Source organism: Mustela nivalis (genome assembly GCF_964662115.1).
Source record: "Mustela nivalis genome assembly, chromosome: 5".
NCBI classification, from domain to species: domain Eukaryota; kingdom Metazoa; phylum Chordata; class Mammalia; order Carnivora; family Mustelidae; genus Mustela; species Mustela nivalis.
Window position 1 is genome coordinate 110700920 of NC_139024.1, and position 24282 is coordinate 110725201.

Genomic DNA, 24282 nt, shown 5'->3' on the forward strand with positions numbered 1-24282 from the left:
TTTTGCTACAGAAATATTTGTGTGTTTATTAGAGGATCCTGCCCCGGGCACCACTGGGAATGTTCTGTAAAATCTAGTGTGAGCAGTGTTATTTTTATAAAAAATCAGAAAATTCAGAATTCTGAAACACATGTGACATCAAAGTTTCCAGATTTCATACTTTGCAACTCTATCATTCTCATCTTTTATGAAGGGCATTGGTAATTTCTAATAATTTAAACTTTACTCTAAACATTTTATAACTATCAGTTTTCTGTGTTAGCCTGTAGTTTGCTGAAACATGATTTTAATAGTTGCAAAATATTTTTTATTCTTTTATGTAACTTATTTAACTAATATTCTGTTGTTGACACACTTGGTAAAAAAACGAAATTAATTACACAAGACACCAGTTAATCTTGCCAATTCTTCTTTGAATATATGGATGTATCAGTATCTTAAATGCTATCCAGTATAATTAGCATTATTCTACAAATCCAAGAAAAAGGAGGAGGAGATATTCATTAACTTTTATGCTTAAGCCACTAAAGGATTCTAAATTTAAATTCACCGATGAGCCAAATTTCCTCTTAAAATGAACCATTCAGCTAAACTAGATATTGTATCATAAAACATACTCCATTTTCCCACCAGCTGAAGCATTGGTGTAATCATGTATTTCTTTGATGGCATTCTGCCAGTTTGAAATGTGTATGTCCGTGCGTTAGCGATGCCAGATTTTCAGTGATGCTCTTGTTGACGGGGTGGCTCTGTGAGCTCAGAAACGCTCTCTGAGTCAACAAATGCATTAAATTATGTTTGTTGCAGATTCTGTCATAGCATTTTAGCTCATCATCCTTACTCTTCGAAAATGGCCATTTGTATATCATATATATGTTTTCCAGCCAACATAGTTGTTGGATTTCAATAGTCAAAATAGTTGATCAACTAAAATGCCTTGTTTCTAACTATGTAACAGACTTATGATAGGAACTGTTTCTTGTAGGGCCTTCAAGGAATTCCAGGCCTTCCAGGTGCCCCAGGTCCCACTGGACCCCCTGTGAGTATTTGCTAAAGCTCTTCCACTCACGCTTCATATCTGCTGGGATGAGGCTGGGTGAACTAAATTCCACATTGTCTCTTGTTCTCTGCCTCTACCTGTAGATTTGCCAGCTCTTCCCTAGAAAAGTAGCATCTTACGTCTCAGATTTTCATTTAGTATTGCTTTAAGGCTCCCCAGGGTCATGGAGACTTGTCATCAAGACTCTACCAGACCAGAAAGCAATCTGTTTGAATAGAAGTTAGATGTAAAGGAGCATTCTATTTTTCAGTTACACTTTTTTGGCATTAACCTTTGGAAGAGAGATTCAGATGGTTACACCCTTACACTCGTAGGTACCATAAACTAAAAATATATTTTTTTAAAGGGGAAAAGTAGGCTAAGGATTATCATCTTCGATTTATTTTTATTCCTATTTATTCATTAAAATACCCTCTACTTTAATTAGCACATCTTTTTTTCACTGTCCCTCAAACACAACTTTGTGATCTTTGTGTCTTTGCTTATACTGTTTTCCTGCAACAATCTCTTTTCCTCTCTTAGCTGTTAAATCCAACCTGTCACTAATGTGGGTCTGTCAAATCTAGGGTGGTGGGTTAAATTACAAGACATGCAATTAAGTTTGAATTCCACATAAATAAATGGTTTTAGCATAAGTTTGTCCCAAATATCATATTTCTATTTACTAACTCTAGCAACCCTATGCAAGTCTCATCTTCTCCAGCAATTCTTGTGAGTTCCTATGCAAATGGTATTTTACCTCACAGGTAGGCATGTGATCATGTTCCTTTGTGTTTTAAAGTATAGATTCACCCTAATTAAAATTTTATCATTTATGCTTTCAACACAGTTATGTAGAACAAACCTGGCTTTAAATTGTATATTAAAATTAAAAGTGGAGAGAAGAGTTGTGAAAGGAACCATAGAAATTATAGCTAATCCATTCTCAAAGAAGAATTAAAATTAAATTTTATTTTCCATTGGTAAAATGCAGATCGCATAACTTAATATGCACATTGATAATTCTGCCGCATCTTCAAGTATTTAGAATGTTGATCACTACCAAAATTATAGCTCATTTAGGAAGGCATAATGTTATGTAAATTGCCATTTAAACAGCAAGGCTAAATTCTTAAATGTATCAAAAGGTTCCAATTAAGGTCATTAAATGTGGTTGGCCAAGGTGAAAAAGCGACCACAAATACAAATTTTACCCTTGCAAGGGCTTATCAGCAGGGTACAGCTGCTGTATCAGCCTAAAGAAATATAAGCTTTTAGGACTGATTTAATTAGGATCAAATGACCTTCAAAATATATCAGTTTTAGCAACCAACTTCCAATGCCTTTGGCCATTTAGTTGTTTTTTTTTTGTTTTTTTTTTGTTTGTTTGTTTGTTTGTTTTGTAACACACTTAGTTTTGTATTTTACAGGGCTTGTTGGGAAGAACTGGACATCCCGGTCCCACGGGAGCAAAGGGTGACAAGGTACAGGGGAAATGCCTCACTTACTCTCTGAATTGGGGCTTGGGGGATGGCAAGGTTAGACCTTTAACACATCCATAAAATCAGGCAAAGCCTGAAAGTAGGAATAATGTCAGGGAATAGCTATTCTCGTAATGGACTTGGAAAGATAACAAGTACAAAATCTGGTCTGAATACAGGTTCCTAGGAAAAAGGATGACTAGAACACTGGTGTCATATAGCAAAATTCCAAATTGGGCTCAAGGCCCTGGGCATCTAGTTATGTGGAAGCATGGAGGGGAGGTAGCTTCCTGAAGAGGTGCGGGTACCATGGTTTGTAGCACGGAGTTCCAGCCACAGGTGCCAAAACTTCAGACAGCTTGCTGAGAAAGTCCAGAAGTTCTGTCCATCCAGAGTCATAGGGGAAATTCACTAAGGAATTAGGACTCTTATTTCCTGTGGAGTCCGGTTGATTGGACAAATGGGTTGCTGTGGTCTGAAGGGAAGACCAGCAACAGAGGAATCTCAGGCAGGACAACCCCAGGGCTTCATATATTTACCCAATTTACGTCTAAATTAGCCCCACAGTGTGAGCCCAGACACATGCAGCCAAAAAGTGAATAAGACTAGGTATTGAGATTCACGAAGTGAGCATCAAGAATCCCTTAAGCAACTCAAGTGGTGTCTACCCTGAAATGACCAAAATGGGGCATGCTGGCATCAAGAAGCAAAGGGATTCCAAGAAAAAGAAAAAAAAAAAAATTGAAAGGAGCCATGTGCTTATTTTAGATAGTCTCTGCACATTTTTTTCTGATAGTATTCCCAAGACACTTGCCCAATCCCACCAGCCTTTTTCCCTCTGTTCTCTATGGAAATACTCAGTCAGAGATTTGCCTTTTGAAGTTAATGGGAATTCCACACTGAGACGAGCTTTGCGGCACAACCGAGAATGAAAATGTGACTTTTAATTGTGCCAGGAAAAAAAGAGTCTTTTCAATAGGCACATATTTTTCCTTGTTTGTTGTCCTCTCATAGTTCATGAGAGCTATGACATAATTCTCTGAAAGACACTGCCAGCAGTCAGCAGAATATGACATGTCTTAGAGAGATAGCCACCATCAAAGCAGTTTGGGAAAAGATGCAATATACTTGTTGTCACTCATTCTCAGGCAGATCCATTGCAATAAAAACTTTACAGTTTCTTTTCATTGATAAAGATAGAAACAGTTTTTATGATACTTTCTTTTGTTATCGAAAAAAAAATATGGGCAGATTGGAATAAATTCCTTCATCAAATTCATGGAAACAGACTTAAATTTCTTGAAATTTGGGAGCCTTATAAGTAGGACTCTTACTGTCTGGATTCTTTTCTAATTAACCATTTCTTGCCATTGCCCTGACATGAAGGAACTTACAGATTTTATGAGGCTATTATCCTAAAAGAAAAGCACAGTTCCAGGAAACACTGGTTAAAGGCACCAAAGGGACTGTAATAGCTTTGCTTAGTATGGATCAATAAGCATTGTATGTTTTATAAAAATAAAAGTGAAATCTATTTTTCAAGTTTCATGAATTCATTTTTCACAATTCCATTTCCAGGCTGCTTGTCTTGCCAACAGAATGTCTGAGGCTGTTTAAACTGTATAGAACATTTCCCTTAAACAGTGTTGTACCACAGTCACTGCTGTTCAACGGGGTGTACCTGACTTGGTTACAAAGTCCAGTAGAACCTTAGGGAGTGAAAAAACTTTCTCTCCTGCAGACACAACACAGGGTGTGATTTTTCTCCTTTAGTCGAATTATGTGGATGGCCTCTGGGTCCCAAAAGAAGAAGGTGGTGGAGTTGAGGCTAAAAGTGAGGGGATGACCTAGAAAGCACAGTCCCCAAGCCTGCCACCCCCATATGAGTGGAGTTTCCTCGGCTACACTTGAACTCCAGACCAGGAACAGCCAGGTTGTCTGGCTCCATCAGAAACTAAGCTTCATGCCCGGGGCTCTCCCAGTGGAAATCTGAATGGGTATGGAAAAGGCGTTTACCTTCCCTGTAGTCTAGGAATGTTATTTTCCCAGGTGAAAGGGAAAGCCCAGCTGAATGAGACTTTGCAAGGTTGAAACAAAATCTTATCGATTTCAGAGTACAGCTCTCTGAGCAAGCATAATCTGGTTCATAAACTTTGTGTCAGAATGGGCAAACCATTGATTTTTGGTCTCTATATTCCATGCAGGGCAGTGAGGGACTCCCAGGGAGACCTGGACCACCCGGACCACCGGTGAGTTTCTCCCGTTTTAAAACTTAAATTCATGTGTCAGCTTGAGACTTCTATAACTCAGAGATCAGACAACCTTTCTATGCTTCCAGGGAGTCTAATTTTTATGGATACCTATGAATGATAGCCAACACAGCTTTGGGGAGACCTGAGTTTTTCCCTTAAGCGCAGCCCCAATATGAAGTACTCAGATTTGCATACTATAGGCCTCCTTCCTCTGGACTCAGGAGACCTGAGTGTGTGCCCCAACTCCCCACGTCCTGCCGGGGAGGACCCTGGGAAAGCCATGTGACCTCCATGAGCCCCGGTCACAGAAAAGAGGGGCTTTAAAAAGAGCTCCCTTCTGGCACTGTGAGTTGGTACAGAATGTGATGTTAGGCTACATGTGCTCATTACCACCCATGATGTCTGAGATGTGGAGAAATTCTATTTATATAGCACCTAGTGAATAAAATGTACAAGAGCCATCAATGTTTTTATGCTTGCGATTGAGACACATGTGCACTTGGTCAGGGCAGCGGCAGAGAGGAAAGGTACTGCTCTCTGTAGCAAGTCTGCCCTCATGTGGGGCCACGCTCAAATCACAGCACAGGTTTGGTCTAGGCTGAATGTGCTCTTTTCCATTCTACCTCATAGGCATACTTTAAGAAACCAAATTCACCTGAGAAAGGGCAGAATTAGTCTGTGACTTTCTGAAGACAGCAAAGATATATAATTATTCTGCCTGCAGTCACACATTTCATACACAGAAACAGATTTGTACTCCGTCTTCCTAAACCTGTTCTTCATTTTGTTTATTTTCCTGTTCCCTTGACAGAGAAGCAGGACAGAAAGTATGTGGGGCTCAAATCCCAAAAGTCACTCTCTCTCCAGTGTACACAACAAGCAACATATAGCATGAGTTCACAAAAGGGCTTATATTTTACACTGGGTTAAGAAATCTTCCTCCTCCCCCTGAATTCTTCGAAATGATTCACTCTTCAAAATAGATTACATATTGTCTCTTTATGAGACACACTGTCTAGAAATCTCAGACAGAAATATTCATCTCTTTAGGACTCAGCACACTAAAATACAGTAGAGGTTCGCCAATTGCCAAATGAGTGAGAGAAATAATAAAGGAATAAATGAATGGAGTATTTTCCCTCCCATCGCTAGTGTTTTGAATGCATGCAAATCCTGTTCCCTGAGCACCACTGGCCGCCATCACCCGAAAACAGCGAAATGATGGCTTCCTAGGTTTTGCAACTGAAGTGTGGTGCTCCCAAAAAAGGAAAAATGCAGATTATTGATTCTATAGGAACTTCTTAAAAGAAGGATAAAAGGATAAGAACTTCTTAAAAGAAGGACGTGGGGAGTTCCCAGCCATATTTTTTATCTGGAAATTTTTCCCGAATGCCAAAACGTAGGATTCTTTAAAGATTGTTGAATTAGTTCTCTTTAAGTGTTAGTTATTCTGGAACTTTCCACCCACAGGTCCATTATATTAGGAAGTTTTATTCCCTGTTGTTCTAAAGAATATGTTTGTGTGGAAACATCCACACGGGGCTGTGAGCAACATCATTTTCCCCATTTACTTTAATTTTCTCTTTAGTGTAAAGGGACTGTAGAAAAAAATTACTTTTCAGTGGCCAAATTGCTCCCTATTCACATCTTCATCAGCACCACCGTGTTATAGCCTGCAGGTCAGCGGGCTGTACACAGTTAGCATAAATCGGCGATTCAGAAACTGAATTTTAATGAGCAAATAGTATTTTCTTCTGAATGCATTAGTGTCTCATCTGTCAAACACGAACATTCATCACACCTCCCCTGAAAGTCTCTCTGGGCTGCAGGTGTAGCTCAAACTCCTGGTCATTTTCCCCCCTACATTTGCTTTAGAAAAGCCCAAAACGGATACATTGTTTTATTTCACTTGTAGTATCAAACTCCCGTTCTAAAATAAACTAGGAGAAATATCATTTGGTAAAAGAATAAAAGGTAGAGAGACTTATTAATGTAAAAAAGAATTATTTTCTATCTCCTCTCTTTCCAAAGGGTGTACCATTCAATGAAGGAAATGGAATGAGCAGTTTGTATAAAATCCAGGTACTCGCTTTGGTAATTATATGAAATTATTTTCCTGTGATAAGTTGCTATAAATGTTTCTCACCTTTTTCTTTCTTTCTTTCTTTCTTTTTTTTTGTTTGAAGGGAGGTGTGAATGTTCCCAGTTTTCCAGGCCCCCCAGGTCCCCCTGTGAGTACAGTTTTTTATCACTAAGCATTCTTTAGCGGAACAGCCTAAATAAATAAATAAGTGTTCCTAAGTTCACTGAAAAAGTACATGGTATGACCATAATCAAGATCTTCTGCAGTAGGAAATAAATAGCAGCAAATTATAATAAAATGGAGAAAGTGTGCCCAGCCAAAATCATGAAAAATAGCGTTCTGCATGGTGGTATCCCTTTCTGCATTGTAAATATAAGAACTGAGTCAGTGCCCCAGCAGTCGCTGTCTTGGGGTTCCTTCAAGTTATGTCTCCTCATCTTCTTATTCTCTAAATCCAAACTGTAGCAAAATAAAGTTTGCAAATACGTTGTATGTGTCTTAAAGCAAATTGAATTAAAGTGCTTGTGCTTTAGATTCTATAGTTTTGCTTCCCTTGCTGCTTTAAAAATAATTTCCCATGTTTTTCTCTTAGGGCCCAAAAGGAGACCCTGGCCCAGTGGTATGTATATTCCCATGCTTTGTGTCATTTAGAAAATGAGTGTTTCTTGAAGTTTGAAAGAAGAGCATTAGGCAAATGGCCTGTTTTCTTGACCATTCATCGGTTAACTAACATGGGAGGCAGGAGGCAAGCCACCAAAGAAATACAGCAATGTGTTCATTTTTAAGATACATTGGACTTGATGTCACTGCCCAGTATCGGCCTTGTCTCTCTTATTAGTGTATTTTCAGAATTGCCCTGCGATGGAGGAGGGCGCAGATGAAGTTGCTGATGAACAGAACACTTTATTCTGATAGCACGATTTTGATGGTTAACTCAGTGTAAAGTCGATTGTGGAAGAGAAATATTTACTGGAATGAAATTCCTTAATATGTCTCCAGCCTCTCTCTACTCCCAAAAAAGGAAGGGGCTGTCTACTTGCTTTGGATGTCCGAGGCAGTTATTCGGTAGGAAATGTGGGATGCTGTCATCCACCTGCTGATTAGGTATAACGGCATCAGGAGCTTAGTTAGCACTCATCGTAGAAAGAGAGCATGTCCTGCAGCCTCCGAGAGAGTGACGACTGTTCTCAAGCGTCCTTCTCAACCACAGAGTGTCACACTGCTGCTTCTGCCGAATTCCTTAGATCCCCTTCATCCCTTGGCGGTTCTTCCTGCCGTGTCCTTGTCAGGCATATGTTCATATTTCTCTTGTACTAACCTTGAACCTTAATTTATAGAGTACACTTGAAACTCAGATATACCTGAAGTTGAAATAAAGTTTCAAATCATTTGCCATTGGGAAATGATTCAGGAAAAAAAAAAATTAAGGCCCTTTCATTACAGCACAGTTTGGTAAAACTGGATGAATCAATTTTTAAAAAGCAAAAGAAGAAGCCATAAAAAGTAATCTTTTCACATCTATTTGAAAATATATTTTCAAAATATATTTTTGAAATATTTGAAAATATATTTTCAAATATATTTCAAATAATGCATGTTCTTTGAAAATATATTTTCATGAAAGCACATGTTTTTTGTTATTGGTTGGTATATATTAAGAACCAATTTTCTCCCCTGAAAGAGCAGGATTTTCAGCTAGTTTGTACCATTTTCTGAACCCCAATTATGTAACTTAGAAATTTCCTTTGTTTTCTTTTTTTTTAAATTGTAGGAAGTATTATTTATTTATTATATAATTTTTTTATTTATTTATTTTCAGCATAACAGTATCATTATTTTTTCGCCACACCCAGTGCTCCATGCAATCCATGCCCTCTATAATACCCACCACCTGGTACCCCGATCTCCCACCCTCCCGCCACTTCAAACCCCTCAGATTGTTTTTCAGAGTCCATAGTCTCTCATGATTCACCTCCCCTTCCAATTTACCCCAACCCCCTTCTCTCTAACTCCCATGTCCTCCATGCTTTTTGTTGTGCTCCACAAATAAGTGAAACCATATGATAATTGACTCTCTCTGCTTGACTTATTTCACTCAGCATAATCTCTTCCAGTCCCATCCATGTTGCTACAAAAGTTGGGTATTCGTCCTTTCTGATGGAGGCATAATACTCCATAGTGTATATGGACCACATCTTCCTCATTTGTTCGTTGAAGGGCATCTTGGTTCTTTCCACAGTTTGGTGACCGTGGCCATTGCTGCTATAAACATTGGGGTACAGATGGCCCTTCTTTTCACTACATCTGTATCTTTGGGGTAAATACCCAGGAGTGCAATGGCAGGGTCATAGGGAAGTTCTATTTTTAATTTCTTGAGGAATCTCCACACTGTTCTCCAAAGAGGCTGCACCAACTTGCATTCCCACCAACAGTGGAAGAGCGTTCCCCTTTCCTCTCCAACACATGTTGTTTCCTGTCTTGCTAACTTTGGCCATTCTAACTGGTGTAAGGTGATATCTCAATGTAGTTTTAATTTGAATCTCCCTGATGGCTAGTGATGATTTCCTTTGTTTTCTTATTCATGTTACCCCTCTTTTATCTGTAACTTTTTCATGCTTTCACCAGTCATAGCCTTCATTCTAAGTTTAATTTTCTTTCATCTGGTTGATAAAAATTTCCACCTGGCCTTTCTCTCTCCTACTGACCCACAGCCCCTAGAGGCCCCTACATGTCTCACTGACTCTTCTGGAACATTCTTTTACGTTTTGCATTAAAAACTGCATATCAAGGTGATAACATTTTTTAAGCATTCTGATAAAGGATAAATCATAATTCACTGGATTGGAAAACAGGTAGCAGACAGATTCAAGTAGACTTTGAAGAAATTAGGCTTCAGATTCCTTAGCTACAACAAAGGAAAAAAAAATAAAAACTGATTAAAGGATGTTCCTTGCTTTTAGAGATGTGATTTAAGTGGGTGAAGCCCAAAAGCAGAAAATCTGGAGTAATGAAGTTAAATACTGTATAAAGCCTCAGATTTGTCCTGCATAAACCTTTGAAATTATTCTTTGGGGCCTATGTCAGCAACAGTGTACAACACCCTTCATTTCACACCAGTTGCCCGGTACAGAGAAATACTACTTCCTACTAGAGAAATAAGCCAGAAATGGTAGAATGACAGGTCACAGAGCAGAAAATGGAAAAGTCAATTTGAGGAGGCTGCTGGGCAGGAGGGGGAGATTTAGTCTTTGCATCCTTCATTTCCCATGACACTAGGTCTGCACCATTGTTTCTAATCTTCTCAGTAAACGTTTTTGTAGACAAAAATTACCCTTAACTGAATTTATCTTCTGAGGTGCTCCATTTAATTCCTTTGATATTTAATTTATAAGTGGCTTCAATTAAATACTTAATTATTAACTACTTTCAAGTAAATATTGATTGATGGGGTGACCACCTTCCTCAGTCCTAAGGATTGTTGAGGATGTAAACAGAGAGAATCAAAGAGTTTATTTCCTTTGTCAACAATCCAGGACCACTTTTACAGCACTTTATGCAGAATAGAAGCTGAACATCTTTTTTTTTTTTTTTTTTGTCTGATTGTTATATATTAGTGGACATTTAAAAAGATTTCTAAAGCATGAAAAGTATCAAGTCATCTGCTTGTTCATTAAGTGTTCTGTAATAAGGACAATATCAGAAAGAATAATGGAAGTTGGAGACTTGGTAGTATTTTGAAGCAGATTAGAATTATACATGCAAAAAACATATTTACAGAGAATGGAAGCTCTCTTTTTATGTGATTATGTTGAAAGCATCCAGTGTCTTAAAAAAATATTTGCAGTTGACATCAATTCATTAACAAGGAGGTATCAGACAACTACCTCCTTTATTTCTCTTGATTTAAAAGACTTCATGTTTATTTGCTCAAAATTAGTAGCTTCCTTCACCCTAAACTTTCTAAATATATTTCTTGAGAGCCTTCAGGCTCCAGCTGGCCTGGGACCATACACTAGAATATGCAATAGATTTTTTTTTTTTAATGGAAATGCTTGTTTATCTTCTGCCAGTGACCCATGAGCTTGAGCAATAACTTTCAGAATCATCCAAGATGCTGCTTCTGGGGCCATCCCCTGAAGCATTCTCAATTCATGGCGAGCTGCAGAGAACACTGCAAAATGGTAAACTTCGCTATCAGACCTTCGTCTTCATCTGCTCTTAAAGAGCTTAGTCTTATTCTCCAGTCATCTAGCAGCCCTGAGTCCCTCACACATTGGCAAACTTCATTAAAGCCCATCTTTCCTTCTAATTTTTATTGAAATTAGAGTTATCACTGACTGGAGGGATTCATTCTAATTAGATTCTTAATCAGAATAAAAACAATTAATCAGAAAATATATTCATACTTCTCCAGGGAATAGCTTTATTCTCAAACTATTTTCAAATATCAAATGCAAGCATACAGATGCTTGAAAATAGAGCATACCAATTACTCGCTAAATTGCTAATCAGTGTTTGGGGATAGTTTTTTGTAAAAAAAAAAAAAAAAAAAAAACTTTGGTTTTCAAACGAAGGCCTAAAACAGCTCTTGGTCATTGCTTCTGCATTTCTCATGTTCATATTTAACAGGGAGAACCCGGTGCAATGGGGTTGCCAGGATTAGAAGGATTTCCGGGTATAAAGGTAAGTACAGGTGTCACTCATTGTGGTCACTGAGTCAACATCCAAAAATGTTTACTGAGCACCTCCTATTGACCAGGAACTATTTTAGGTTTAAAGATAGCCAAGAGTACAAAACAGACAAAAATCTCTGCCTTCAAGGAACTTACTTTCTAGGAAGGGGATAGAGAAATGACAAGAATAAACATAAGTAATAATGTTGGTAAATTCTATGAAAGAAAGAAAAAAGTAAAGCAGGTGAAGGCGGCTCCGGAGTGCTAAAGGAGAGGTGGTAATTTTAAATATTGGTCTGAGATAGCAAGATCTGAGCACAGACTTGAAAGAGTGAGACACAGTCAAGTCCCCTCAACCCTGAAGGAAGAATGTCCCAGGCAACATAAATCAGTTCTAGCGATCTAAGGTGTAGGATGGTGACAATAGGTTACAGTACTTTACTATATACTGGAAAACTGCTAAGTATTCTCACCACTATGTTAATTAGCTTGATTGTGGTGATCACTTCACAGTATATGTATATATCAAATCCTCAAGTTGGATACCTTAAATATATACAATTTTTAAAAGATTTTATTTATTTATTTGAGAGAGATCACAGGAGGCAGAAAGAGAGGGGGAAGCAGGCTCCCTGCTGAGCAGAGAACCTGATGTGGGGCTCCATCCCAGGACCCTGGGATCATGACCTGAGGCTTTAACTCACTGAGCCACCCAGGCGCCCCTACAATTTTTTGAAAGCACAAACATTAGGTCTAAATGCACTGAGACCATGAGCATTCCTGCTCCACCAAAGGAGACCAGGGGAATGAGGTGAAGGAAGGGGGTAGATGAAGTCAGAGAGACAGGGATAGAAGGGAGGTGGAGCCCAGTCATAGCAGTCCTGCAAAGCAATGCTACTCAAAAGTTACCTGGTAGAGGACCAGTGCCAGTCTGCAAATTCTCTTATGGATTCTGTGGCAAGGTAATTATAGACTGAGAGTGAGTACTTAAAAACTTGTCTAGCAATTTAACTTTGCTATGATATTCAAACATGTGATCAGTCCACTCACCCCGGCTCAGGATGTATTAGAACATAAATGATAAACTGCTCCCTGGGAAGCACAAGTAGTTTGAGAAGCACCGATAATAAAGAGGCTTATTAGCCACTGTGAGGACTTTATCTTTCACTCTGAGTAAAATACGGAGCCAGCAGTTCATTTCTGAGTAGAAGGGTGGTGGGTCCCGCAGTCGGAGGGCAGAGAACCCTGTTAGAAGACTATTCCCATGATACAGCTGGGAGGGATGCTGGCTGAGATCAAAGTAGAGATGGTGGAGATAGTGAGGGGTGGCTAGATTCTGGATATACTGGGAAGGTAGAACCAACAGGACTTTCTAATTGATTGGACATGGGTATGAGAGAATAAGGAGGAATCAAGGACACTCCAAGTTTTTGACCTGAGAAACTGATATGATGGGATAGTCATCAAGTGAAATGAGGAAAGCTATAGGCAGAGCCTGTGTGGAGAGGGTGAGGATGATCAATTTAACTGTGGACATGAGGTCAAATTTGGCGGCATCTGTTAGATAGCACAGTGGAAGTATCAAGTAGGCAGAACAAGAAAAAGGCATGGGGTTTGAAAAGAGTCTTAGGAGAGTTTTACACTTGGTTGTTCCAAGTGTATAGACGCTGTCCTAAAGCCAGGAGACTTGACAAAATCTCCAAGGGAATGACAGATGTTATAAAAGAGAGGAGGACTGAGGACTGAGCACTGAGGCCTCCAACATAAAGGGATCAGGAAGAAAAGGAAGAAGGAGCAGGGAAGACTGAGATAAAATGACCAGGGAGTTATGAGGAAAACTTGGTGTCCTGAAAGCCAAGTGATGATTGTATCAACGTGAAGAGGGTAATCACTTGTCTCCAGTACTGCACATGGGTCTAGTATGATGGGGATGGGGTCAAGTAGGACGGTCAAGTATCAACCATTGGATTTAGCAGGATAGAGGTTTAACAATAATAGATTATTACTATTCACTCTTTTGGTAGGAGCAACTGTTGGATTTAAATGGATTTAAGAGAGAATAAGAAAAAAAGAATTAGAGATAGCAAATACAGTATAAAAATGGCCAAGGAGTTTTGCTGCAAAGGAAAGCAAAGAAATGGGAAGGTGACTGCTGGAGGAAGTAGGGTGGGTAAGGCTTTATAAAATGGATTTTAGAAATGGACTGTAGAAATATCAGATTAGTTGTATGCTAAAGGAATGATCTGGTAGAATAAGGTAGGGGAGTGATGATACAGGAAGAAAGGGGAGAATTGTTGGAATGACATCTTCAAATCGCTAAGAGAAAATAGGAACCGGTACATAAATGGAGGGTATGGCTTCAGAGAGGAGTCTGGAGAGTTCATCTCTAGTAACAGGTGGAAAAACAAGAGTGTAAGGGTACAGACACTAATACACAGGAAGAATAATTGGTTGGGGTCTATAGAAGTTCTTTTCTGGTTGCTGAAATTTTCTCAGAGATAGAGGAAGATCATCGTCTGAGAGTGATGAGGGAGAAGAGGTAGGAGATTTAAGGGGAAGGTCTTCTAAAAGAGAGGGAGAGTCCTGGGGCCATAGAGTGGGATGACTAGGCAGCCCCAGAACACCCCTGAGGTTCATGGGTATAAACTGAAGTGAGACTGGTCAAGGAGATCTTCTCCAGCATGTACACCCAGGTAAAGACATAGATTTAAACAAAGTTCCAGTTTTGACAGGTGAGTACTAAAAGCAAGAATGGGCCAAGAGAGTCAATGGTGTACAACAAAGGAGTGATTAAAACAAGTGACCATGGAATTTAAACTAAATAAATAAGGTAGAGAGGCCATTTAAAGAGTTGAAGGATGATGGAAGATTTGTTCAATGGATTAGAGGTCTTGATAGCATCAAAAGTGTGAGAATCCAAGGTACTTACGGGAGTGAATTAAAACTATGGTGGCCCAATATCAGAACGCATGAAACTGAGTTTACGGAGGGGATGGAATTATGGTTACTGACAAGGTCTCTGGTATAACAGTGAGAATAAGAGGCCAACTCATTAGAGGAGAATGGTTGAAGGAACTGCAAGACCTGAACTTTGGAAGGACTATATTGTCCAAGAGAAGGTTTCTTACTATTAATATTAAACTTTATCAGATATACAAGAGTTTCCACTGAATAAAAAGTTCCAATATATTCATTTTGGTGGTTAAAATCCCATAATTTAAGAGGAGCCTGAGTGAAACTGGTGAGAATTACCTGTTTGTACTATTTGTCCTCTATTCTATTAGTTCTTTTTCTATTTATCTAAGGATATGCTTTATAAAGATACTACTTCTATTTATATGTTAGAGTTAATCTCCTAGCTGGTCTGACCTTTCATTTTCATGTTTGATCTCATAGTCTATAGAAACATAACATTTATGTAGTCAAATATCAAACAATTTTTCTCTATGTTTTCTTGTTTTGCTTTTATGCATTGAGTTCTTTTTATTCTTATTGTCAACCAAAATCAGGTAGTCACTTCATGTTTTCTTCTAATTCTTTTATAGCATAATATTTTGTTTTTTACATAATCTATATGGGATCTACATGGAGTATAATGTAAAGAGAGGAATTAAACTCTTTTCAAGGATATTACTCAATTATTAGTACTATATTTTGAATAATACATCCCTTTTTTTACTAAAATCCTATTATAGATGTTGGCCTATGGTTATATTGCATTTTTATATTGCATTGATATACTGCTTAATCTTATACCAATATTCCATTATTTTAATTGTTATAGCTTTGTTATATGTTCAGGTATTGATATTGCTAATCTCTGTATTGTTCTTCTTTTAATTTTTTTCTTTTATCTTCTCATTTATTCATTATCCAGGGTGGACTTTAATATCACCTGGTCAAGCTGCAATTTCATAAGAATTGCATTAAATTTATAAATTAGTCTGGGTAGCAATGACACCTTTACAACATTGTCTGCCCTCCAAGAACAAAACATATCTCTTCCTTTAGTCAAGTCTTCTTTTATGTCCCTGAGTGAAGTTATGAAGTTTTTTAATGTAGGTTCTGCTCAACAAAAGTTGCCATTTTATTATCCCGTATATAATCGTTAGCACTTTTAGCATCATCAGCTTTATCTAAAATACCACATTGCCTTTGGAAAAAGAGTTACATCACTCTGCTGTTCAGAGCAATTGAAGGGATCTTCTGATGGCCTAGTGAGGAGAACTACAGAATCCCTTGTTCTAAATATCTTATTCCAACCCTACATCGAATAAGACAAGTGTAGGAAAAGCTTTTTAGAAAACATTCAATGTGCTTTCTTTTTTAAGTATTGTAATGGATTACTTTTGGAATAAAAATACTGTTTTGACTAATCTTAGCTGTAAGTATGTGTGGAGTCCTATTAAAAATAGGTCACAGAAATGATAACCTGAATGTTTATTTTCGTTAAGATTATTATTTGCTTTCGTTTTTTGGAAAAAAAAAACTTTAACAAATTTAGTTAGCTACTAATTTTTATTTTCCCATCTGATGATACTGATAATGCTTATCAACACCAACGAAAAGCTTCACCAAATCCAAATACTCATTTGAGCATTAATTTTATAGACAAAGATGTTACAGATATCATCATAAGCAGCAACTTTTTTTTTAAATCCCAACAGGGGGATCGAGGCCCAGCAGGTCCCCCAGGAATAGCTGGAATATCGGTGAGTCCAGAGTACCTCACATTATTTTCACAAGGAAGCAATTCTATCTCCGCAGTCAGTCTGTGGCTAGGGACCAAGAAGAGGTAGGAAGCACACAGTAGCTCTTATAACAATAGGTTCTAGAAACATCCAGTTAAAAAAAATAAAACCACCTTGTCCCTATTTATCCTCGAGAATTCTCCTTTCTTTTTTATTTTTTTAAAATTTCTTTTATTTTAAAGAGGGAGGGAGAGAGAGGGGAGGGGCAGAGGGCGATGGGGGGAGAGAATCTCAAGCAGACTCCCCACTGAGTACAGAGCCAAGCATGGAGCCCAGTGTGGGGCTTGGTCCTTAGGATCATAACCTGAGCTGTAACCAAGAGTCCAACACTTCACTGACTGCACCACCCAGGCACCCCAAGACTGTTCCTTTCTTTATGTTCACCTCTTTCTTTATTATCTTTTCCTTTTTTCCCCCAACTTCCTTAATGAGGGGAGGGGATGCCCAGTTAATTACAAGTGCCAATACGTTAATACACGAGCCCAACTTTGAGAAGCTAGTTTCGTTTCTCTGTTCTTGTCATACTTAAGGTTTCTTGGCCCCCAAAAGACGAAGCTCTTATCCTTAGGCATGTACTTCAAGTTCTTGATATTAAGCTGCAATCTGCCTGAGTTTTCCCTTGGCCTGGTGTTATTAACAAATCTTTACTGCTGCTAATGTTTCCTCGTAAACTAGCCCTTCCAGACTCTCAATCATTTTTGTTGCTCTCCGGTGTCAAGTGTTTTAATCTCATCAAGGTCTTTTCAAATGAATAGGAAGTACTCCAGGAAAGGTTGAAATCATTTCTCTGAGCCCTAGGGATCATTCTGATCTTCATTCATGATGCTCTAATTAAAATTTTGTGGCCATGCTTTATGAGTAAGAGCCCACTTATCCTTTTGTTCAGTGCCCCTGCAGGGTAGGCCCAGGGTAGGAAAGTCAGTGGAAACTCCGTGCTTGAATCATAGGCACACAGGAGAAGAAAGGGCTCTATCGTCCCACTCACCACCACCCACAGACATCCACTGACACCCAGCAACACCCAGAGCATCCACCACTCACCACTGCCATCCACCACCACCCATCACTCCCTCCTTTAAAAGGCCAATAGCCATTCTCTTTTATTCTGTGTAGATATTAAGCCCAAGAACAAAAATTCAAAAGCCATCCCTAGTCTGTAGAAAACCATCCTTTGTAGAGGATGAATCCCCTTATTTAGCAGTTCTATCCCTTTCTCGTATTTTCAAGCCCATCCAGAGATTTCTCCAGGGCTTGTTTCTCCTGCTTCTTCCCAGGATGACACATGGGTAGACAGGAGGAGGTGTCTGTGAGTGCTGGCAATGAGGTGAGGCCTCCAGTCAGCATGCTGTCCCCCAGGTTTTCCAAGCTCCCCCCAACTTTTGAGATTTCTGTTACCTGCTACCAATGTCCCTGATCCCTTTGTCTCCAGCCTCCAAGCCTGAGCACTCTCCCCGTTGCGGCCTATGCCAAGTCCATGTGGGACATTAGCTTTCCAGCTCTAACATATCCCCCCACTTGGGCCCAGAGGAGATTCAGGAGTTCCTGCTTGTACACACGGGCTCTGGGGAACCAGGACTGCTCTGTCAGGCCTTGTGTCTGCCTCACTTCACCACTCAGCCGTGTCTGAACCTGTGGGGGGGGGAGGGAGCTCCTCCCAGGGTTCTGGACAGCAAGAGGAGTAAAGAAAGGGTCCTTCCTTTTTCAGATTCCCTCCTAGGAAACCTATTAGGGTTTCTGCAGCCTTGGCCCCATGCCTGTATCCCTGTGTTATTTGTTTTTCCGTCCATGTTAATTAAGTCCAAGGGATAGAAGGGGGTTCCTTCTTGAAGCTTGATCTGGACACTTGGGCACTTCTCACTTCTGGGCTCTAATGGACCATCTTCCTCTCTTGTCCCTCCCAGTTGCCTCTCTACCCAACACTTCTCTGTTGTCAGTCCTGCAAGCTATAATGTGTTGGAATAAATCCGTCTTGTCCCCTTCCTTTCAACCAGACATGGCTTTTCAAGTCAAACATGGTGTTTCTTCAGGTTATCCTACTATGAACTTAGAAACCCTCTTAACAAGACACAAAATCTAGGAAAGACTTCTTTGACCCCATGTGCCCTCCCTCCTCCAAAGTCGAGAAAAGCTGCCGATCAAATAGGCACTAAAGATATTTCCAGTAATGACGATACATTGGTTTCATATTTTCTCAAAAATAGCACCGTCCGCTCCCACCCGTCTGCTATACACATATGTGTACGTTCAGAGAACTGCATTCTAGTCCATACCTTGGAGCCTCCAGAGTCAAGTATATGTCCCCACAGCCTCTGTCCCATTAAGAATGCCATTTTAGTATAGAGAGCCACAGGCCTAGCAGCTCCTTAAATTCACAGGCAGGGAGGGGATGGTGTCATGCCGTAATTTGGCTCCTAATGTTTCTCCTTGCTTTGATTTCCCAGGGAAAACCTGGAGCCCCAGGGCCTCCGGGAGTCCCAGGGGAACCGGTGAGTTTCCAGTCACTTACTCCACAGTTGTACTTACATGCAGTTCCAGAGCTTTCCTTGGCAGCTAATATTTGTCTGTGGACATGCCTATAGGGTGACAGAGGGCCTGTTGGAGATATAGGCTTCCCTGGACCAGAAGGACCCTCCGGAAGGCCAGTAAGTACTTTTTATTATTTAAAATTTGCCCGTTTGAGAAATAGTCCACTGTTTATCTCTTATCTCTTATCCAATCACTGTCCTATCTCCTTGGAAAATCTGATGTTTGTAGTTTCTAAGGAAGTAAGAGCAATTTCCACAAATGGGTCTTTGGGGGTGTGGTTCTCCCTGAGTGTCCTAGCTCTGTATGAGGTATCTTTAAGTCTTAAACAATGATGGAAAAAGTGAGATTTTGTTTGGTTGTTTGAAGTGTCAGGAGATTAGACTCATTACTTCTTAAGTCTGATATTCTCCTGGTTAAAAAACAAAATGGCCTTTCACATCCTAAAATATAAAAAACCTGAAGACTCACAGATATAAAGTCCTGGAGGCCAAGCTAAAAACTGAATAAGAAGCTATTTTCTCAGATTCCCTTCATTATCTATGGACCTTGTTCTTCTACCTTCATAAATCATGCTTCTAAACATAGCATCCATTTGGTTCCTAAAAGAACTCTTGGATACTGACATATATTGCTATAACACAGTAATAATCATTCATACTAATTCAGTTTACTTCAACATATATTTATTTAGTCTCTTCTGTTTGCTAAGGATGTGCTGGGCCATGACGGGGTGGGGGGACAGAAAGATGAACGACATGCAACCCTCTCGGGTTTACTCTTGATAGAACGTCACTGCTCCCTTTCTTGTTTATTTGTGAGTGGGGAGGGATGCTATTAGGAGGAGGAGGACACTGAAGGTGAACAAGCAGCACAGAGTTCACAAGGCTGGGTCAGTACCTCTGGGAAACCTCTGGGTCTGAGTGCTCCCTGGCCTCCCCCTCCTCAGAGAAGCAACATAAAAATAGAGGAAGCATATACAATTTAGAGTCAGAAAGATATGGGTTTGAATTGTGACTCAAAGGGTTTTGTGAGTCACTTAAGTAACATGACATATGGTACACATTGTCAGTCCCTGGCCCTGGGAGACACGCAAAAAATAGCTTCAATCTGGAAGCCCACTGAAGCATTTGTAGTGGGGAAGGAAAATGGAGTATACTCCAGTGTATCACTCTTGACTATTCTGTGGAGAGCAGACTGTAGGAAGCAGGATGGAAGCAGACAGAATAGTGACCATAATCTCCTTGAGAAATAGTGATGGGGAAAAGAGGGAGATCATGAGGAGTAAGGGAGTTTAGGATGTACATCAAAGGGAGAGTCAGCAAATTCACTGATGGACCGGAAGTGGAACGTGAGAGAGAGATAAGTCAAAGCTGTGGCGTGGGGTCTGAGCAGCCATGTCACAATGGCATTTTTGGTGAGATGGGAACGACTGGAGGTGGATAGGTTTGGGAGGAAAATCAAGAATTCCCTGCAGTGGACACATTCAACTTCAAGCACTCCTAGACCTCCACTGGAAATGTCAAGTAAGCGGTAGATATACGTATCTTGAATTAATGGAGAGGTCAGGACTGGAGAGACTGATTTGGGTATTTTAAACCTGGGTCTGAATGAAATGTAGTCCCTGCGGATTGGGAGGGAAGAAAACATTTCAACTGTTAGGAAAAAAACACAGCAAAAAATCTGAGAAGGTGCAGCTGGTGAGATATGAAGGAAACCAGGTAATGAGGTTTCCTGGATGTTGAGGGAACTACGTGTTTTAAGACAGAGAAATGATGAATCTAGATAAATCATGTGAGAGCTGACAGTTCTGCACTGGGTTTAGAAAGTGGTGGTCCTTGGTGGGAGAGGTTATAGCACACTTGCATCTTGGTAAGAATGATCCAGTCGAGAGGGGAAGTTTTGATGGTACCATGGGAGTGGAGATAAATTTGAATAAGGGGAGAACACTGGTATTCCATTCAGAAGTGAAAATCGGCCTTCACAAGGAACAGGGGCAGCTCATCCTTCTCACCAGGAGGAAGGGGACAGGCAGACATTGGTTTACAAATGTGTACAAATGTGTGTAGGTTGGATCTATAAGAGAGAGATTTCTCTCCTACGTATTTTCTCAGGGGAAGAGGAATCGAGGTCATTGGTTGGGTGTAAGGAATCAGGTGGTGAAGCTGGAGATCTGAAGACAGGAAAATCTGTGAAAGAATACTTAAGGAGAGAAGGAGAGGGAGTTGAATCAGGAAATCCAGGACAGCCTGGTAATACAGGGCGATACTTGCACTCCGCCTGCGTTCATTGGGTAGGAACAAGTGAGCAAGGACATGCCTTTTTCTTCAACCGCAGCCAGCTGCTCAGACGCAGACATGTGATAGACAAAAGGCTGCTTACACCCAGGTGTGGAGTTCTTCCAGATAAGTGAGATGAGGGAGGGAAAAACAAATCCATGCAGGTTATTCTAAAAATCTCTAAAAGCAGTACTTGTCTAGGGAAAGCAAGTTAGTAACACCTTTACATACAAAGGAGAACACACGTGATAGTCTCTGATGAATTACAAAAGACGAAAAAAGGAAAAAAGAAAGAAAGACTGCAGTTTCTTTTCTTACATTGTTACCAAAAGCATGAATTGCATGTTAACACTAGATACATCATCTTTTATTCAAGTGGTACAGCTGGGTTGTATCATCCCTTCCCCCACTTCCTCTTCTTAATCAGCTTTATCTTTGTTGCCTGTGTTTCTGGATGTAATAAATTCTTTGAACCACACACTGCAGGTAACGTGTGCCTAGTTAGAGTACTCTACATAATTCCCAGATGTTTCAGAGAGGTTGGGGGACTTTGGTTGGGTTATCAGCTGTGACAGATTTTCCTGTAATTTACAGCAGTGAAAAACATGTGCTTGTCTGCAGTTCCATCCTCATAAAATCCATTCCAGCACAGCAAAACTCTCCTAGGCTTTTCAGAGGAACATGTCCATGCAATTGCCTGCTAGCTAAGAAATCATTTCCCTCACCTTGATCTCTCTCTTCAAACCAAATCTCAAAAACACATCTGCTATTGAACTCTAGGTATTTGATTTGACCCCAAGTGCTTTTCCTTCTGACATCTCCCGGCCACAAGTTTTCTCCATCTCATAAATCTCTGAGTAGGGGGCTTTATTTCCACCTCCAGGACAGCCTTGTAAAGTTTGGGAAACTTCCAGTTTACTAATAAAAAACAAACAAACAAACCCAAAACTCTACTTAATGCTCTCAAAAACCATGATTACAGATTTCCTACTTTTCTTTCATATTCTCCCACTGGAAAATAACAAACTGTTCTCTAGCGGACAGTTTATTTCATAGGAGGATTGTGCTCTGGCCATGTTATGAAATTTCCCCAGCAGCAACTGAGACCATTTACTGAGAATGACTCTCTGTGCTAGAAAATTGTTGGGCGGTAACAATAAATGCCACCCACCAGCCACCCAGCACCACGGACCACCTTATTTTTCAGATTGTACCTAAGAGAATAAGTAATGAAAATAACCCCATTGACTATTTACAGTGACTTGGGCATTTTCTGTTGCTTTACCAAATCCTGAGTTTTCAAATAATGACTTCATCCTCACTTTATAAGGAAAGAAGCATATGCTATTAGGAGTCAGTAAATTGCCTGAAGTAAATGGAACTCGTCAGTGACAGAGCCCGAATTCTAACTCCGGACCATCGACTCTCTCAACTTCGTTTTCTGTTTCACTCCACTCCCTCACCAAAATAGCAGAAATGTGATGATTTGGTCCTCAAAACTTTACCCTTTTATTGTGTTTAACTATGTCTACCGATGTAGAATTAGGAATATTGATCATCTTCTGTCTTTATAGGGAATAAATGGAAAAGACGGATTGCCTGGTGCTCAGGTATGGAAAATACCACTTCAGATAAACATTCTCATGCAAAACCTCATTTGCAGTACCTGTCAAAATACTTGACTAAGCAGGCTGGGGAAAAATCTTGGCAAGCAGTGATTTTTTAGTGTTGGCATTTGTTTTTCAGGGTGTCATGGGTAAACCTGGAGACAGAGGCCCCAAAGGAGAACGTGTATGTATATTACTCTTCTGATCATGATTTAAGCCTGTCTGCTGCAGCTGCCTCATCCTTTGGGTTACACAATTTGTGTGTGGATCCCTGCAAATCTCCCAGTATGACACATTTAGGGTGTATGTGATCCAAGATCTCTTCTAGGCATAAAACAGGCCCACTGAAGGACCCCGAAGCAGGCCATATGGCTGGTACACCTACAACAATGACCTTTCTTCAGAACGAAGTCTAGTGTGCTATTCCACTTGGGAAAGCTTTGATCCTCCTGTCTCGAACACATATTCCTATGATAGCAATCACTCATTTTCTTGTTCCTTAGAGTAGGGTTTCTCAACCTCGGCACCATTGATGTTTGGAGTGGACAGTACTTTGCTGTGAGTGTCCACCCTGGGCACTGTAGGATGTTTCGTAGCATCCCTGGCATCTAGCCAACAGATCAGGCCACCATCTTCCCTCCGCTTGTGACAACTGAGAATGTTTCCAGACATCACCTTTTGGGAACTGGAGTGGCCCTTGTTGAGAACCCGTGATCTCATGGAATATGAAGTCAAGTAAAGGGGGGTGGTGGTGTGGAGAGGTAGAGCCGTGGAAAGTGGAACCGAACACATAAAATCATGCCAATTCTGTCATATACTTTTATTGAAATTGGTTTGGTTGTTGGTGTTGTTCCACTTCTCATTATTTTCTTTAGTGAACCTTAATGTTTTCAAGTAGAGTTGGAGTCAGTCCACTGCAAAGATTCAAGCACTGTAATTCAGTGAAATTCCTGGGTGGGTTGCTAGTATGTTGCATATGTGTGTTTGTGTATTGGTGTCTAGTTTACTCATTTTTACTTATTACACAACTAATTCATGATAACTGAAGGTCATATGAAAACAGAGATAATATAAGTAAAAAGTAAAGAAAAAAGTCTACGTTATCCCCTTGCATAGAGATAAGGATTCTTAAATTTGTACAAATACTATTTTGGACATATTTCTATTTCTTTCTTATATATGATATACATGTGTACTTAATGTATCAATGCAAAAGAATATATGCTCTTCCAAAATGTGTTCAGACTGTTTTGTAAATGACTTTTTTCATCTAACAGTATATAATGACCATCTTTCCGTGTCAGTCAATACAGATCTGCATATGACTTTTAGTGGCTATATGTTATTCCACTGTTTGGATATACCTTACTTCACTTTCCCAGTCTCCTTTTTCTGGATATTTAGGTTCTTTCCAGTTTTCATAATAATAAACATCACTGTAATGAACATCCTGGTGCCTAAATTGTAAAACAATTTTAATATGCTGAAGACTGTGATTATTTTGCATGTGATCACAGTATCGATCAGCATGTGCTAGTACTTCTTTTCTTTATTGTTTTCTTAATCTGACTCATCTCAGGTATTTCCCCGAAAT

General features: G+C 39.8%; 1 protein-coding gene across 4 annotated transcripts in view; it reads left to right on the plus strand.

The window, feature by feature from the left end:
- The window catches only part of COL19A1 (collagen type XIX alpha 1 chain), a 332336-nt gene that overhangs the window by 282231 nt on the left and 25823 nt on the right, over positions 1 to 24282 (plus strand). For 3 of the 4 annotated variants that reach the window (XM_082731306.1, XM_082731307.1, XM_082731308.1), the window contains 12 exons: positions 986 to 1039; positions 2470 to 2523; positions 4725 to 4769; positions 6804 to 6854; positions 6959 to 7003; positions 7448 to 7474; positions 11485 to 11538; positions 16196 to 16240; positions 18721 to 18765; positions 18859 to 18921; positions 22656 to 22691; positions 22828 to 22872. In XM_082731306.1, coding sequence (XP_082587432.1) covers positions 986 to 1039; positions 2470 to 2523; positions 4725 to 4769; positions 6804 to 6854; positions 6959 to 7003; positions 7448 to 7474; positions 11485 to 11538; positions 16196 to 16240; positions 18721 to 18765; positions 18859 to 18921; positions 22656 to 22691; positions 22828 to 22872 — 564 coding nt within the window. Of the gene's footprint in view, positions 1 to 985; positions 1040 to 2469; positions 2524 to 4724; positions 4770 to 6803; positions 6855 to 6958; positions 7004 to 7447; positions 7475 to 11484; positions 11539 to 16195; positions 16241 to 18720; positions 18766 to 18858; positions 18922 to 22655; positions 22692 to 22827; positions 22873 to 23016; positions 24062 to 24282 lie in introns of those variants that run through there. The other variant, XM_082731309.1, reaches the window with a different exon arrangement.